The sequence below is a fragment of the Dipodomys ordii genome, unplaced genomic scaffold (genome assembly GCF_000151885.1).
Source record: "Dipodomys ordii isolate 6190 unplaced genomic scaffold, Dord_2.0 Scaffold179, whole genome shotgun sequence".
Classification (NCBI taxonomy): Eukaryota; Metazoa; Chordata; class Mammalia; order Rodentia; family Heteromyidae; genus Dipodomys; species Dipodomys ordii.
In genome coordinates, this window is record NW_012267395.1 from 1,004,536 (window position 1) to 1,015,563 (window position 11,028).

At 57.8% G+C, this 11,028-nt stretch overlaps 2 protein-coding genes across 2 annotated transcripts in view; one reads left to right on the plus strand and one right to left on the minus strand.

Moving 5' to 3' along the window:
• Kifc2 (kinesin family member C2) overlaps nt 1-7,793 on the plus strand; it is an 8,218-nt gene extending 425 nt beyond the window's left edge. The window contains exons 2-18 of the mRNA XM_013033857.1: nt 183-264; nt 397-548; nt 1,110-1,248; nt 1,378-1,523; nt 1,606-1,671; nt 1,756-1,884; nt 2,267-2,344; nt 2,456-2,570; nt 2,645-2,754; nt 3,117-3,225; nt 3,336-3,493; nt 5,630-5,734; nt 5,814-5,935; nt 6,035-6,158; nt 6,239-6,368; nt 6,458-6,714; nt 6,808-7,793. Of these exons, the coding sequence (XP_012889311.1) occupies nt 183-264; nt 397-548; nt 1,110-1,248; nt 1,378-1,523; nt 1,606-1,671; nt 1,756-1,884; nt 2,267-2,344; nt 2,456-2,570; nt 2,645-2,754; nt 3,117-3,225; nt 3,336-3,493; nt 5,630-5,734; nt 5,814-5,935; nt 6,035-6,158; nt 6,239-6,368; nt 6,458-6,714; nt 6,808-7,062 (2,277 nt within the window). The 3' untranslated portion in view covers nt 7,063-7,793. The remainder of the gene's footprint in view (nt 1-182; nt 265-396; nt 549-1,109; nt 1,249-1,377; nt 1,524-1,605; nt 1,672-1,755; nt 1,885-2,266; nt 2,345-2,455; nt 2,571-2,644; nt 2,755-3,116; nt 3,226-3,335; nt 3,494-5,629; nt 5,735-5,813; nt 5,936-6,034; nt 6,159-6,238; nt 6,369-6,457; nt 6,715-6,807) is intronic.
• A 108-nt stretch (nt 7,794-7,901) lies between these two features.
• Foxh1 (forkhead box H1) lies at nt 7,902-9,372 on the minus strand. Its single transcript, XM_013033903.1, has 3 exons — nt 9,202-9,372; nt 8,817-8,921; nt 7,902-8,732 (listed from the first exon to the last, which is right to left on the minus strand). Exons 1-3 carry the CDS (start codon nt 9,370-9,372, stop codon nt 7,902-7,904), a joined length of 1,107 nt encoding a protein of 368 aa, XP_012889357.1.
• Between the last annotated feature and the right edge of the window lie 1,656 nt (nt 9,373-11,028).

Here is an 11,028-nt window from a genome sequence, read left to right on the forward strand (position 1 = left end):
GCACACACGACTTTCGCGAGGGAGGGAAAGGCGACCCGGGAAAAGTACGCTCCTCGCCAGCCTCAGGACCATCCTCCGGGGGTGGGGAGCAGGGGCCGGCCGCAGCCCTCGGCCGGGCTCCGGGGGGCAGGAGCCCGTCGCGGGCCCCCGCTCCCTCCTAGGGGTGCCCCCGCTCTCTCTAGGGGGCCGGATGCAAGCCCAGGGGTCGTCGTCACCCGGATCAGCTCTCGTCGGAGCTGTGGACCGAGCTGACCGGCCTGGCCGGTAGGGAAGGGGGGCCTCGGAGCCCTGGGGGGTGGGGTAGCCCTGCCGGAGAGGGGGTGACCTCACTGGGGGGAGAGCAGCCCCACCCTCCCGCACGTGACACGGACCCCTCCCCCGCGCGCCGCCTCGCAGGCCGCTCCGAGGCCCAGGATGGTCTGGAGGCGCGAGCTGAGGGCCGGCCTGCCGAGGTTTCCCTGGAGGAAGCCCTCCTGCGCCTTGCCGAGTTCCTCTCCGTCCAGCTGGGGGCAGAGGAGGGCTGTGCGAACCCTCCCAACCAAGACCAGGTGAGCGGGCACAGGCTGCTCCAGCCACCACTCCTCTAGATCGATCGATCGATCTATCTATCTATCTATCTATCATCTATCTGCTTGTTGATCGATGGTGGGACTTGAACTCAGTGCCTGGGCTCTGTCCCTGAGCTTTTACTCAAGGCTAGCTCTTTACCACTTTGAGTCACAGCACCCCTTGTCTGGTGGTTAACTGGAGATAAGAGTCTCACAGACTTCCCTGACCAACTGGCTTTGAACCACGATCCTCAACTCTTAGTCTCTTGAATAGCTAGGATGACAGGAGTAAGCCACAGGTGCCCAGCTTTCTTCTTTTATTCTTCTTCTTTTTGGGGGGGGTCCGGTCGTGGGGCCTGAACTCTGGGCCTGGGCGCTGTCCCTCAGCTCTTCAGCTCAAGGCGCTCTACCACTTGAGCCACAGCACCACTTCCGGCTTTTTTCTTTTTGCTTATGTAGTGCTGAGGAATTGAACCCAGGGCCTCATGCATGCAAGGCAAGCGCTCTACCACTGAGCCACCTTCCCAGCCCCTCTCTTATTCTTCTTACTGTCCTCCACAGCCTGGTGAGGTCCCTCCGCTGTTGACCTTGACCAGTCAGCTCTTGGCCCTTCTGACATGGATTCGGAGCCCCAGGGGAAGGCAGGCTCTGCTTCAGGGAACGCAGCCAGCCTTGCCAGTGCAGCTCCCCACCATAGATGGTTTGTAAGGGGTACAGCCTGTGGGAGGAGGTCTGTCAGAACGTGGGCTGCCTGGAATAAGGAGTCCTAAGCCCAGCTGTGCTCCTCAGGATTCAGGACAGTCACCTTCTCAATCCTACTCATTTCCAGGATCTCTGTCACCAGAAGAAAACCCCTCCTGTCCCACCCCTGTCCTCAATGAGGCACCCACGGGTGAGGCCCAGGGACGGCAGCCTTCTCAGTTGGAGGAAGAGCAGAGGGCTTGGCAGCGGCTAGAGCAGCTCATCCTTGGACAGGTGAGGGACCCAAGAGCTGCAGGAACTGGGGAGTGGGAGCTCCTTCCCAAAAGGAGTTCCCTTCTGTCTTGGCTCTTTGCAGGTGGAAGAGCTGCGGCAGCAGCTAGAGCAGCAGGAGGAAGAGCTGGGCCGCCTGCGCCTGGGAGCGGTGAGGCTGCTGGGGGGCTGGAGCAGGCAGGAGGACTGGAGTTCTAGGTAGGTCCTGAGGGCTTCCCTCTCTTTCTCTCTGCAGGGGGCAACGGATTCAGAAAAAAGGGTTCAGCATCTCACACTGGAGAATGAGGCCTTAAAACAGAGCCTGAGCCTCACGCGAGACCTCCTGTTACACTGGGGCCCGAGCCCCTCTACCAGGCCTCAGCAGGTACCCTGCTCCCTGACTGCTGCCATTCCTGAAGCCCAGGCTTCTACAGCACATCTGTCATCCACCGACAATGCCTAAGCCCCCTCAGGACTTGGTGTTTTCTGTAGCAGGCCCTGTCAGGGGTGCCCTGGGATGGCCTTTGCAGGGCAGCCTCTCAGGAAGTTGATATATAAGTTGCAGAACCCTCTTTAATGATGTCTCTCAGTGATCCCAGGAAAGCAGAGGAACTAGGGGAACTCCCTGCAGGGATCTGGGAGTCATGGGTTCAGCTGTTCTGAGTACTTTTGATTTGGCCTTCCTGTCTGTGAGATGGACCCACAGAATTCCCCTTCCCGAGTTCCTAACTGGCTCTGCGGCCCACCTAGCCCCCACCCTCCTGCAGGAGGAGGCAGAGGCTCTGTTGGAGCTCCAGGGCCGGCTTCAGGAGGCCCAAGACACCACAGAAGCCCTCCGAGTCCAGGTGGGCTTGGGTCCTACAGATAAAGAGGGCTGAGACACTGGGAGGGGGCATCTGAGGTAGGGTCTGGCAAGTGCCTGTTTCCTCAGTGACGGGCGGGGTTGGGTGGGGCAGCTGGGAGTTCAGGAGGTGCAGCTGCAGGGCCTTCGAGGGGCCCTTCAGCAGCTCCAGCAGGAGACAGAGCAGAACTGCAGACGGGAGCTACAACAGGTGCATGGGCAGCTGGCAGGTAAGGGCTGGGGGCAGAGGGCTGGAACTGCCCTGTGGTTTGGGCTTTCCTTCTCAACAGCCATCCTCCTCCAGGACTTCGAGCACGGATGGCCAGCCTTCGTCAGGGCTGCGGGGACCTCCGAGGACTGGTCAGCACCTTTACCCAAAGCTGCCAGGGCTCACTGAGTGAGGCCCAGGGTCAGGTTAGGCTCCCTCCTTCCCTGGTGTCTATGGGTAGTCTTCTCATTGTTCTTCCTGGGAGAGCCCCTGTTATCTCTTCCTCTGAGCCTTGGGAAGTGGTATGCATCAGTGGGTCAGTTGTTGGCCCACTGTTACTGTTCTGTGAAACTGAATTGCTGAGAAACGCAGAGGGACAGATGATGTAATGTCCTTACCTAAGATTACTGGGTTCCATCTCAGACCCACTGGGGCTGAAAGCCATGAGAACTTGTAGACCACCATAGTTGGTGGCCACACAGTGACTCTCTCTTGCTCTCAGCACCCCACTATACTTGGAGCAGCCTGGAGACCTGTCTTTACCTCCCTTACATCCCTATTTCCTCAGGTGTCCTGGGCCTTGGGGGCACTGTCATCTGAAAAAGCTGTGGCTCAGCATCCTGAGGGGCATCAGAGGCCCCCAACGGGAGGCCCAGGGCGTCTGTTGGAGCTCAAGGGTATGGTGGCTTGGGGCAGGGAGCAATGGGGAAGAGCAGGCTGGAGGAAGTCTAGCCTCTCCAGGCTGCAGGGCCAAGGAAGCCATCTGCCGATCTGATCTCCACTTCAGGAAACATCCGCGTCCTGTGTCGGCTGAGGCCCGGAACACCCTCTAGCCTGGTGAGCCTGGAGCCTGGACCTGCTGGCACCATCACCACCTGCTATAGAGGGCGCCAGCGTCGCTTCTGCTTGGACTGGGTTTTCCCCCCAGATGCCAGTCAGGAGGAGGTGACATCTGCTTTCTTCACCTGTCCTGAACTTTACAAGTCCAAAAGAGTCCCATTTCTCCTTCACTTGTCTGTTTGTCCACCTAAAAAAGGGAAGGTAGCTGGGCTCCAGCAGGGAATGGAACTACTAGAATACCTGGGAGGCAGGACTGGCCACTCAGCTGGGTGTTAAGGAGCACGAACCTGTTTGAGGTGACAGTTATTGCTTGGTAGAGCTGGCTGTAGAGCACGGCTGGACGCTAGTGGTAGAGGACAGTTCTCCCACAGGTGCTGGCTTAGTACATCCTCCCCTCAAGCTTCGCGGGCTGACCACTCCTCCTGAGGATTCAGACTGTCTACCTGTAGGGGCAGAACCTAACTCTTGTAGGAGCATCCCATTTACATGCTAGATATCAGTAGAAAAGCAGTGGCTCATGTCCCAGCCCACCAACTTGTTTTGCATTTGCACATACAGTGCCTCTGGAGTTCCTGTAGCTGAGCTGGATTAGGTAATAGACTATTCACCAGCTGATCTTGCAGGTGTCAGATGATGATGGGCAGGCAAGGGCAGAGGGCCCAGTACTGACTCACTTTGCATCTACCTGTCTTCTGTCACATGAGTTCCCCAGCCTCAGCTCCACCCCAAACTACAGTTCTGCACTGCCCCCTCCCCCTTTCTCTTGTCCACTGCCATAGCTCTTCTGGACAGGGTCCTCTATCTAATGTCTGGACCAGAGGCATCTGCTAGGAAACACTTCACCTGTGTTTTCATTTCTGCATCAACATTCACAGTGATTCTTTTGCCCCATCAGGAATTCTTTTTCCCTCAGAAGGCTGCTACTGTAACCAGTTGTCAAAGGATGAATGTCCCAGCTGCATGTCCTACCTCAGCCTCTCTTCACCTCTCAGGGACCGGGCTCCAACAGTCTTGGCTGACCACTATCCTTCACAACCACACGCCTTTTTGGAGCACATCCTTTGTATTGCCCTGACCCTGACTGGCTGGCACTTTGCCTGTTAGCCCTCAAAATAGGTGCTACAGAGGGGAATAGGCAGAAAGGATGGACAGTAACTGGCTTCAAGGATGAGGAGTAAATGCCTAGTTTGTGTTAGGCAATCAGGCCCCAGCATCTGGCCCTCAACTGCTACTGCCAGAATCTCCTACGTAGTGTTGGGATCCTACATTCTCTATATGCTATTCCCTTTTTTGCCTGGTTAATTCTTTTTTTTTTTTTTTTTTGCCAGTCCTGGAGCTTGAACTCAGGGCCTGGGCACTGTCCCTGAGCTTCTTTTTGTTCCAGGCTAGTGTTCTACCACTTGAGCCACAGTGCCACTTACAATCTTTTCTGTGTATGTGATACTGAGGAATTGAATCCAGGGTTTCATGCATGCTAGGCAAGCACTCTACCACTAATCCACATCCCCAGCTCTTGCCTGGCTAATTCTTAAAAAAAAATCACCTTTTGCCGGGCGCTGGTGGCTCATGCTTGTAATCCTAGCTACTCAGGAGGCTGAGATCTGAGGATCGCGGTTCAAAGCCAGCCCGGGCACGTAAGACCGTGAGACTCCTATCTCCAATAAAACCACCAGAAAACCGGAAGTGGCGCTGTAGCTCAAGTGGTAGAGCGCTCACCTTGAGCTGAAGAGCTGTGGGACAGCGCCCAGGCCCAGAGTTCAAGCCCCATGACCGACAAAAAAAAAAAAAAAAATCACCTTTTGCCTGATGCTGGTGGCTCATGCCTGTAAACCCAACTACTCAGGAAACCGAGATATGAGGATCTCAGTTTGAAGCCAGCCCAGGCAGAAAAGACAGTGTGACTCTTACTTCCAATGAACTCAGAAAGAGCTGGAAGTGGCACTGTGGTTCAAGTGGTAGAGGACTGCCTTTAGGAAAAGCTCAGGGACAGTGCCCAGGCTGAGTTCAAATCCCAGAACCAGCATCCACATGTGCGTGCACACACACACACACTCAAATAACAATAATGAAATTATCACCTTTTCTAGGGAGGTAGAGTCTCCTCTGTGACCTACTGTGGTCTCTTAGAGTTACTTCTCAGGCAAGATATACTCCATTCACCTTATATTGCACTTCTTACCTTTCCAGGTTCTGAACAGGAAATAAGGGACCAAGACATTTTCCCACCCCTTTTGCCCTTAGGTGTTTAGTCAGCTAGAGCCAGCTGTGCTGTCCTGCCTCAGAGGCTACAGTGTCTGCATCTTCACCTATGGTCAGACTGGGTCTGGGAAGACCTACAGCATGGAGGTGAGTTAGAACCTCAGCTTGGAGGGCAAGGCCCTGGGTACTTGGCTGTGAATCCAGTGTGGGACTGCACTATCCCTAGGGCCCACCTGAGGACCCTGGCATAGCCCCTCGGGCTCTGCAGTCACTGTTCCAGGAAATGGAGACTGGAGGCCAGCACCGAGTGACCCTCAGCATGGTGGAGATCTACAATGAGGCAGTCAGGTTGGCTGCCCCGGGGGACCACTTCCTGTTTGGCCTAGGGCCTCTGTGGCCATTCCTAGAGCCGGGCAGAGCCACCAAGCTTACCCCCTTTCTCACCAGGGATCTCCTGGCCCCAGGACCACCAGCGCACCTGGTGGTGAGGCAGGGGCCAGCAGGCCAGGGTGGGGTCCAGGTGGCTGGTCTCACGCACTGGGATGTGCCGGACCTAGAGACCCTACACCAGGTAAGATTGCCCTCCAGGGTCTGTCCTTGTGCTGGGGGGTGAGAACCCCACATCAGGCCAGCCCTGACTGCTCTTTCTAGATGCTGAGTCTGGGGAGGAGCAACCGGGCCACAGCTGCAACTGCTATGAACCAGCATAGTTCCCGCTCCCACGCCCTGGTCACGCTCCGGTTGTGCTCTGCCGCTGCTCCTTGTGCTCAGGGCACTGCAGGTACAGCGCCGAGCGCCGGGGTTTTCCCGTGCACCACAGGTCTCACACGTCTGGCCGGTCTCCACATCTGTCTTGCACATCCCCGACAGGCACGCTGCACCTGGTAGACCTGGCGGGATCTGAGCGCGCATGGAAGCTGGGTGCAGCAAGCGTGCCAAGGGGAGACCTGCATGGCCCCCGGCGTCTTCGAGAGGCCCAGACTATCAACCGCTCGCTGCTGGCACTTGGGGGTGTGATGGCTGCCCTGCGCGCTCGGCGGCCACACGTGCCCTTCCGAGACTCCAAGCTCACGCGCCTGCTTCAGCCGGCGCTGGGCCCAGGCACCACGGCAGTCCTGCTCCTGCAGGTGGGTCAGCGTGGCGCGGGGCTTAGGAGGGTCGTCTGCCTGGCAGGCACCACCCAGGGAACCCTCCCACCCACCATCTCTGCTCCCTTGCAGATCTCCACGCGGCCAGAAGACCTCGGGGAGACCGTCTGCTCACTCAAGTTTGCCGAGCGAGTGGGTCAGGTGGAACTGGGTCCAGCCCGGCGCCACAGAGCCCCAGGCTCTGGGACTCCTTCCTCCCTTAGTACTGACACCCCACTCACTGGAACTCCCTGCACTCCTACGCCGTCACCCGGCAGCCCTCCAAGCCACAGCCCGGGCAGTGGCTCTGGCTTGGATCTCTCCGCCCCGGGGATCCCACCTCCGTAGTCCTGGGTAGAAGCCCTGCCTGGGGTGGGTGGGGCTGAGGTAGCGCCTCTGCCGGCAGAGGTGGTAGAAAAGCTCCTACACCCCATCTCCCAGTAACCTCTTTGCCCCCTGGGGATCTACTGCTCCCTCTAATGTCGAATTGCCCCCCACTTCTTAGCCAGCAGAGTTATGTCTGGAGAAATAACTGCCCCCTCCCCCCAGCTGACCAGAGCCCGCGGCTCTCCTTATCACCATTTGCCTGTTATCACAGTCCACAGCAGGAGATCCCAGAGCTGCAGGAACCAGGACTCAGACTGGCCAAGTGGCTTCCCAAGTCAGGATCCCTGCCCCCAAATCAGACTTGAAATTAAAATGCTGTAAATTCCTTTACTGTTATCTCCCCAACCAGCATCACCCCAAGAGTTATGTAGGGTTGTGTCTTCATTTCTTAAATATTTCCTCAAAAGGTGCTACCTCCTTCCCAGACAGTTGAGGGAGGGCAGGAAGGACTTCAGCCTGGACTCATTCAACTGTCCCTCCCCCAGCCTGGAGCCCGGGAGAGGAGGTGACAGATAGTGATGGATGGACAGATAGATGGTGTGTGAGCCTGAGAAGATGGGACCAAGAAGGGCTACCCCAGGCTGAACCCGCTTCTCCAGCTCTGCCCCTGGGGCTGGGGGAGGCAGAGGCATAACTGACAAGGGTCAGGTGTACCTGCTGGACCACCAACCCAATAAAGCAGGATTCTCAGCAAGGCCATGCCTGCTGCTTCAAGATTGTTGTAGCTATTTGAGACTTTCCTAAACTAGGTTTACCCTCAAGCTGGGGATAAGAGAAAAGCAGTCCCTGTCCAAGAATCTTCAAAGGCTGTACCAGGAGAGCAGCCAGCCTGGGGCAGAAGAAGCCAGGTCCCAAGGGTGGCTAACCCATACATCATAGATGCTCTTGTTGGGTGGCACTCCCTGGAAGAGAGAGTCCAGATCCCAGAGCAGCCCCTGGGACCCCTGGGATTCAGGAGCTACCCCCCAGTAGGCTGGATTACTTGAAGGTGGGCACCCAGGACAGGAGGTGGGTGGTAGTGGGGCCAAAGGCATTACCACATTCGGAGTATAAATGGGTAAGTAGGAGGTAGGCAGCTGTCCCCACAGAGAGGCCCTTTGTCTCCTGCTGGACAGTCCCTCAGGGTCTGGGGTATCCTGCAGTAAGTGGAGGGGCCAGGTACTGGGCTCTGGGGAGAGAGGTGATGGCCGAATGACTGGCCCCTGTGGAGTTTCCCTTTCTACTCTAGTGGGCCCTGGGAAAGGGCAGAGGGGCCACAGAGGCCTCTCAGAGGACAGGGGTGGGGTGGGTACCACCTCCTCCCTAGGGGACCCTGTGCCTGCTTGAGTTGGGCTGCTCTGTCTGACCTGGGTGGACTGCTGGGGCCAGCTTACCCCCTCCTTGGGATCCCCTAGCAGGGACTTGATGCTGAAGCCCTCCCTCGGGAGTGGTGGGGGACTGGGCGGGGGGTAAGGCCTGCCTTGAAGCACATAGGGGCTGAGGTCCTTGGCAAAGGCTCTGTGTGCACGGTGGTCCTGCCAGCGCCGGCACAGAGCAGTGTTCTGCAGCCGCAGTGCCTCGGCCGGAATCAGGCTCACATCCACCACCCAAAAGTTACCCTTGGCCTGTGGCTTCGAAGGGTCCTTGGGCACCTGTGTGTGTGGAGAGGTAGGCTTGAGTAGGGAGGGCCTCCCTGCCCACCCCTCCCCTTGGGCTCTGACCCCTTTCTGTCCCACCTTGCGGAAGCACGGGTTGGAGGAAAGGTTGTGGCGGATGGAGTCCTTCCAGCCTTCGTAGTCATCCCTGAAGAAGGGGAACATGGCCTGGACCTGACGAATGATCTGAAACCAGGTTGCAGCCAGGGCTGTGAGCAGGATTGAGGACCACCCCAGCCCTCACTCAGTTCAGGGGTTACCCAGCACCCTCCCCACCTCACAAGGGAACACTTCTAGGCCTACAGGCCTGCAGTTCTGAGAGAAGGGTGTCCCCTGAGTAACTCAGCTTTCAGGACCTGTCTTGGTAGCAGAAAGACTAGGTGGAGGTAAAAGCCAAGCCTGGTCCTTGGGTTGCTGGGAGAATGGGTCAGGGAAAGGCTTGACCACCAAGTGTGAGGGAGCTCACCTGGGCCAGCTTCAGCCTGCGGGAGGGTGCAGCCTGAATCACCAAGGCGATCATAGCCAAGTAGGTGTACGGGGGCTTGTCATGTCGCAGGTATCTCTTCTTCTTCCTCTTGGGTGGCTTTGAGGTTGACTCTGCCTCTCGGGGCCCCAGGCTGGAGTCACAAGGCCCCATGCAGGGGAGGCAGGCAACTTAAGCTGGATCGAGATCTACTGAAGGGCTCAAAGTGCTGAGGTAGAGTGCTGAGGCAGGGCCAGAGTTTGAAGCCAGGCTGGCGGGCTGGTCCTTTATCATTCGGATGAAAGGGGGAGGGGAAAGGAGAAAGAGGCTGTGGGGGAGGGGAACCTTTGGAGGTTGCCACAATTAGCAGGTTTCGGTTAATCTGAAAGGGAGGGGCAGAAAGGATTCCTGTGGGGATTTCGGGTGACCTCTTTGAAGCCACAGTCTCCACTTCCAGACTCTGCCTTTGGGCTCCAGAGCATCCTGACACATTGGGAGGAAAAGTCCTTGAAAGTGGCTCACCAGGATTATTTTGCCTGGGCCAGGCCTCAGAGTGTGTGACTTGCCAACCAAGCTGCACGGAAGGATGGAAGGATGGGGGCTTCCTGGGAGTTCAAGACAGAACAGCCAACAGAATGTAAGCTTTAGGGGCTCTGATTGTCTACCCTAAGATGACCAGGAGACCTTCCTGGAGGAAAAGGCCAAGAAACCCTAACCTCAGGAACAAAAGGAGTTACAGTGGGCTCGAGTATGCTCTCAGGAGTGTCACAGGTGCCCAAGTAGGCCCTCTTCCCTGTACATCATCAATCTATCTGTATGTGCATATGTATCTCTATATATGTACATACACATATGTATCTATATCTGGTCCTAGGTTCTTCTCATCATAATGAGCAGGTTTGACCATGAAGGTCTCAGTATCACGGTACCAGCAATGGTGGCTGGTGTGGGACCAGGGCTTTAGACCTGTACGAGTGTTTCAGTAGCGCTTTGAGAACTCAACTTTTCCTGTGTAAAGGGTGAAATCCTGCAGCCTATTGGATGTCTAGCATCTTGAGATGCTGAGGGAGGGCATGAGCCAAGAGTTCAAATAGAGGATGAGTGTGGAAACCATATTGTTCCTACCTCTCACTTTTGCCTGGGTGGTGCCCTTATCTCAGACTGTTTTCAGACCGCCCCTGGTTTCTGCCAGACATGTCACCTCCTACCCAGAGGCCCTGTATCTCCAGGCTGGTATCTATGTCCTCTGCCCCACTTGGCAAAAAGGTGGTTCCCTCCCGAGTCTCCTTCCAGGATGAGCGGAGTCTCGCCTCGGACTGGCGCCTCCAGGCTCCTCGACCTGGCTGCACTTCCCAGGGCGCGCTGCCAACGCCGGAGCTGCGGCCTGCTCTCAGGCGCTGGCCGGGCCTCATCCCGTCCCCCCTGCGGTCCCCCCGCCTGCGGTTCCCCCCACTGCGGGCCCCCTGTGCGGCCCCCCCTGCGGGGCCCTCTCTGCGGTCCCCCCCTGCGGTCCCCCCCTGGGGTCCCCCCCTGCGGTCCCCCCTCTGCGGGTCTCTCTGCGGTCCCCCCCTGCGGTCCCCCCTGCCGTCCCCCTTTGCGGTCCCCCCTGCGGTCCCCCCTCTGGGGTCCCCCTGCGTCCCTCAGGCCACCCCAGATGCCTCCCTCAGAGCTGTTCCTCAGGTTGGGCGCAGCGTGTCAGACGCCCTTCCGGGAGCGTCTCACAGATGTGCTTCCCGCCCCACCGGGGGTCAGGTGCGGAAGCTCCACGCACTGCTGCGGACCCGGCACCCAGAGACCCGCGCCTCCCCGGGCGCGGAGGGCGCCGCCCCG